General features: G+C 49.4%; 1 protein-coding gene across 1 annotated transcript in view; it reads left to right on the forward strand.

Annotated features, from left to right (window-relative positions):
• The window catches only part of srms (src-related kinase lacking C-terminal regulatory tyrosine and N-terminal myristylation sites), a 21,404-nt gene that overhangs the window by 5,773 nt on the left and 11,024 nt on the right, over positions 1-4,607 (forward strand). Inside the window, exon 3 of the mRNA XM_005752138.2 lies at positions 3,416-3,582. Coding sequence (XP_005752195.1) covers positions 3,416-3,582 — 167 coding nt within the window. The remainder of the gene's footprint in view (positions 1-3,415; positions 3,583-4,607) is intronic.

Consider the following 4,607-nt stretch of genomic DNA (forward strand, 5'->3'; position numbering starts at 1 on the left):
GGTCTGGGACTAATCAGGGGCCGGTCTGGGACTAATCAGGGGCCGGTCTGGGACTAATCAGGGGCCGGTCTGGGACTAATCAGGGACTGGACTGGGACTAATCAGGGACCGGTCCGGTCTGGCACTAATCAGGGACCGGTCTGGGACTGGTCTGGCACTAGTCTGGGACCGGTCTGGGACTAATCAGGGGCCGGTCTGGGACTAATCAGGGGCCGGTCTGGGACTAATCAGGGGCCGGTCTGGGACTGGTCTGGGACTAATCAGGGACCGGTCTGGGACCGGTCTGGCACTAATCAGGGACCGGTCTGGGACCGGTCTGGCACTAATCAGGGACCGGTCTGGGACTAATCAGGGGCTGGTCTGGGACTAATCAGGGACCAGTCTGGGACCGGTCTGGGACTAATCAGGGGCTGGTCTGGGACTAATCAGGGACCAGTCTGGGACCGGTCTGGCACTAATCAGGGACCGGTCTGGGACTGGTCTTGGACTAATCAGGGACCGGTCTGGCACTAATCAGGGGCCGGTCTGGGACTGTGCTTGGCACAGGTGTGCACTGTGTCTGTCTGATAGATTCCAGGTGTCTTCCTCAAACATGAAGGTTAGCCATGGAGTTAGTACAGGCGTGAGCAGTCACATGTTAAAAATCAATAATATGCCAAAAATGTGACATGCAGACACATCTGCTGTAACACAAGCACATGACTGTTGGTAACATTCTCTGTCAGATATTCCTATAAATCAGCAGCATGTCATCGTCCTTTCAGACAAATGAAACAGACGTATTATCGTATTTGTTACTCGGTGCTTGTCCACGCTCTGCTCGACTGATTTTTTTATTGTTAAGCTCTGTGACACCGTCTTTTCCATAAGGCAGAAGTGGAATTTCTAGAAGCAGGTAAACATGTCTGCTGTATTCACTGTGTGAGTCTGATAGTGTCACACGTCTGCTGTGTGATGTGTGGATGTTTTGGGTGTGCAGAGGTCCACTCGCCGGACCGGTCTGACAGCAAAGGGACTCTTTGTGTGTCTGCTGTTCCTTTGTTTGCTTTTCAGCCACCTTAATGAAAGGTGGATGATGTCACTTTAGACTCCGCCCCCAGCTCAGCTGTCCCAGGCAGGGCCATGACCCACAGTGGCTTAAAGTAAACATAAAACGATTAATGTTACAGTCAGAGTTTTTACTTGTATGAAATAAATTAGATTGTGTCTGCTTTATTCTGATTGGACACGAGGAGCCAGGTAGACTCTCACCTTTCCAGCTGGAACACTAAGCTGATGTGTCGGCTCCTAAAACTCTGAAGAAAGAACATGAAAAAAACAACGTGGGCCCGTTCTCCTTCTCTTACTTCCTGTCTTATAAGTCACATGTTCGTACTGAGCACGAGCAGTTTCAGAGCTCAGTGTATGTTTAGTAACCGCTGTGAACCCTGTGGCGCAGACTGCAGCCGTCCTCTTCCCATCATCCACACTTCCTTTAGGTTATACGTCCATTAGAAAACACTGCATACATTTCTGTGCAGCTGACAGCAGGTACATGTCTGTGAAGCCCAACTAATATTAAAGATGACACATACACACTCACAGATCAGCAGAACCAGTTTAGTGGACAGAGACTGGTGTATGACTGTGCAGTAACCGCTGATTCTTGTGCCGGAGCTCAGAGATGCTGTTCCTGCTCCGCTCTGTGGGTTTAATGTCACAGGTGTGTCAGCAAACCCGGAACGCTAACGTCCGGTCTATGGAAAACACTCTGGAAGCACTGAGGAGCGGCAGGAAAGGGTTACCCCTTTAACTGGAACACCACTACTTCACAGCCTGCTTATGGAGTGGTGAGACAGTTGTTCATGTAAAGAAGGATTATTTTGGACTGTGACTGATGCACAGCTCTTCTGTTAGAGTCCAGAGGTAAAATAGGAAGCTGCGAGTAAACAGAGTAGTTCAGCTTTAGCAGCTCATTGGTTGTTTCTGTGATGTGCATGAGCTCGCTGCGCTCTCAGAGCCACAGCAGCTCTCTAATCAGGATTAGGTGCTGGAGGATTTCTGGGATTTGTGGCCTTGAAGTTATTGTTACTGCGTCCTCCAGCTCGGCTCTTTCTTCTCTGTCTCCACATCTGCAGCTTTTCCTCTCCATCCTCTACCTTTCCCCCCGCCCCCCTTCAAGGTCCTTTCGGTCCCAGGGGGACGATGCTGCAGTTAGATGCTCAGTTTTCACTGTGCTAGTCCTGCTGAAATATGCATCATCAGGGCTCTGCACACAGCAGAGTGCAGCACAGCGAAGCTCAGTCACACATATAAAAATGTGTTCGTCTTCCTGGATGCCAGGACATGTAACACTGCTGCATATGTGTGCATGTGCAGCCAGTGCTGCAGAGCATGTCCACAGTTTCATAACAGTGAAAATCAGGAGGGTTTGAGTATTAAAAACGATCCTGTATCATTAACCTGTTTTTTCATGTTTAATTATGACTCCATATATATATTACACTGGAGGAAGCAGAAAGCTTAACTGGCGAGCATGAATGAAGGTAACTGTGTGTCTTCCTGGAGTCTGATGCTGTGGTCGAGCTCGTGTGCCGACGTCCCCCCTGAGCGAGTCCTGGTGAGCCCTGAAAGCTGCATGTTTGGCCTCACGGCTGATGCAAAAATATCTGCAGAGATCACCGACTGTGCTCAACCTTTCCCCTTCAGGTTACTCTGCTGCACGTGCTCAGATGGCCATCGTCAGAGCCTCGTTAATGTCGGTTTCCTTCCACCAATCAAACATGGCGCTCATCACGTTACGTTAAGCAGTACTTACACCTGACGGCACACAGCTCAAACCTTCCTGACCCTCGACCTCATCACTGCTATCAGCTGATTCTTTGGGGGTAGAAGGCGGGACATCTGCCATATTTCCTGAATCGGCAGATCCTGTGAGTGACGCGTGTCTCTGTCTGTTAAACGAAGGAGTCTGTGAGGAATAATCGATCCCTGTGAGGAGCTCCTGTGCTCAGGAGAAACAGTGAAGGCTCCAGGCAGCTCATCACTTCATGCTTTTCACCTCACTGTTTTATGGGCTGGTTTTGAACTGTGCAGGTACAGCTGACTTTACATGTCATAGCCTGCTGTTACCTGTGGATGAGTCGACCGTCTGAAGCTTGAAGAGGCTCTTCAGCCGTCGTTCATACAGGATCAAATGTATAAAAGAATAAGTCCAGTAGGCCTCTTTAGTCAGACCCTGTGTTTGCAGGTTTTATTATTCGGACCAACAGCGCTGCCTCTAAATGCCAGAAACTCGTCTTTGCCTCACAGTAAATTTACTCCCGTCATGAGTGCAGTTAAAGCACCCAGGATCTCTTCTATGTCCCATTGGTCTCGGAGTATAAGTAAAAACCTGATGATATAACCACATTAAGCTCCTCCCTCTGTGTTACAGCTCGGAGCGAGGGGAAAGTGTTCCACTTCCGGGTCCAGCGCTCCTCCATCGGAGCGTACCTCATCTCGGATAAGATCTCTTTCGCCACGCTGGGAGAGCTCATCGCCTACTACCAGAAGAACTCTCGCAGCCTCGGCGTGCTGCTGGAGGAGCCATGCGCCCAGCAGGTAGGACTCTGAAACAAAAGCTTTTAGCTTCTCCTTGTGCCGGCTCCGACCTGCTGCGGGCAGGTCACCGTCGTTTACCTCGCAGGCTGAAACCTGATGGGCTTCGTTCTTGTTGAAGCTACAGCACATTTGTATTTTTCACACGTCGCTGCTACGAGGCTCCGCTTTACTTCTTTAAGTTACAGTCTTTATCTGACGCGATGACGAGGACGCGGACCAAAAACTGCTTTTAGTCGGAGAGCGAGCTTCGACCTGAAAAACGTAAACATGCTCAATCCTGGCCGTCCAGCTGTGGACGTTACATTTCTCTGTAACGTCTGTGTGGACAGAGCAGCTGATTGATAGCTGATACCTGCTCGCCACAGCATCCTCTGTCTGAAACCAGCAGCTCCTCCCCGTCTGATTGGCCCTTACATTTATGAAGATCCACCAGTGGAGCAGGTTCACTGTAACGACTGAGTTCACAACAATAGAAGTACACAAACATGAGCAGACTTCCAGCAGTCTGTAGTCACGCCGTGCTGCATGAATATGTGTTAATGCTGAAAGTGTTTGTACGCACACGTCTGAGACTCATCAACTGTATTTAATTATAACATCATTATATGTAATCAATATAGTAAATGTAATGATGTTATTATTATATTTACCAAAAACAGTAATAATATTAAAATAAAGGCCCAAGTAACAGGATGACAGACTGTATATAAACGATGGCCATCTTCCACCTTGGTTTTTTAAAACTGGTTAGTAATGGTTTATATCTGCGTCATGTTCACACACGCTGTTACTGAAATGTTCGACACTAGACGCGCCGAGGCTTCGTTTTGACCTCATTTATTCCCTGCAGCAGGTGTATTCATCGAGCAGTGCGGCTCAGGCTGTGGGGCAAACACAAAGGGATCACATGACCGTGTAGACCAGGGGTGGCAACTCCAGGCCTGAAGGGCCGGCGTCCTGAAAGGCCGGCGTCCTGAAGGGCCGGCGTCCTGAAGGGCCGGCGTCCTGAAGGGCCGGCGTCCTGC

This window comes from Pundamilia nyererei, unplaced genomic scaffold, assembly GCF_000239375.1.
Source record: "Pundamilia nyererei isolate P.nyererei 1_Seehausen unplaced genomic scaffold, PunNye1.0 scaffold00346, whole genome shotgun sequence".
In the NCBI taxonomy this organism is placed as follows: domain Eukaryota; kingdom Metazoa; phylum Chordata; class Actinopteri; order Cichliformes; family Cichlidae; genus Pundamilia; species Pundamilia nyererei.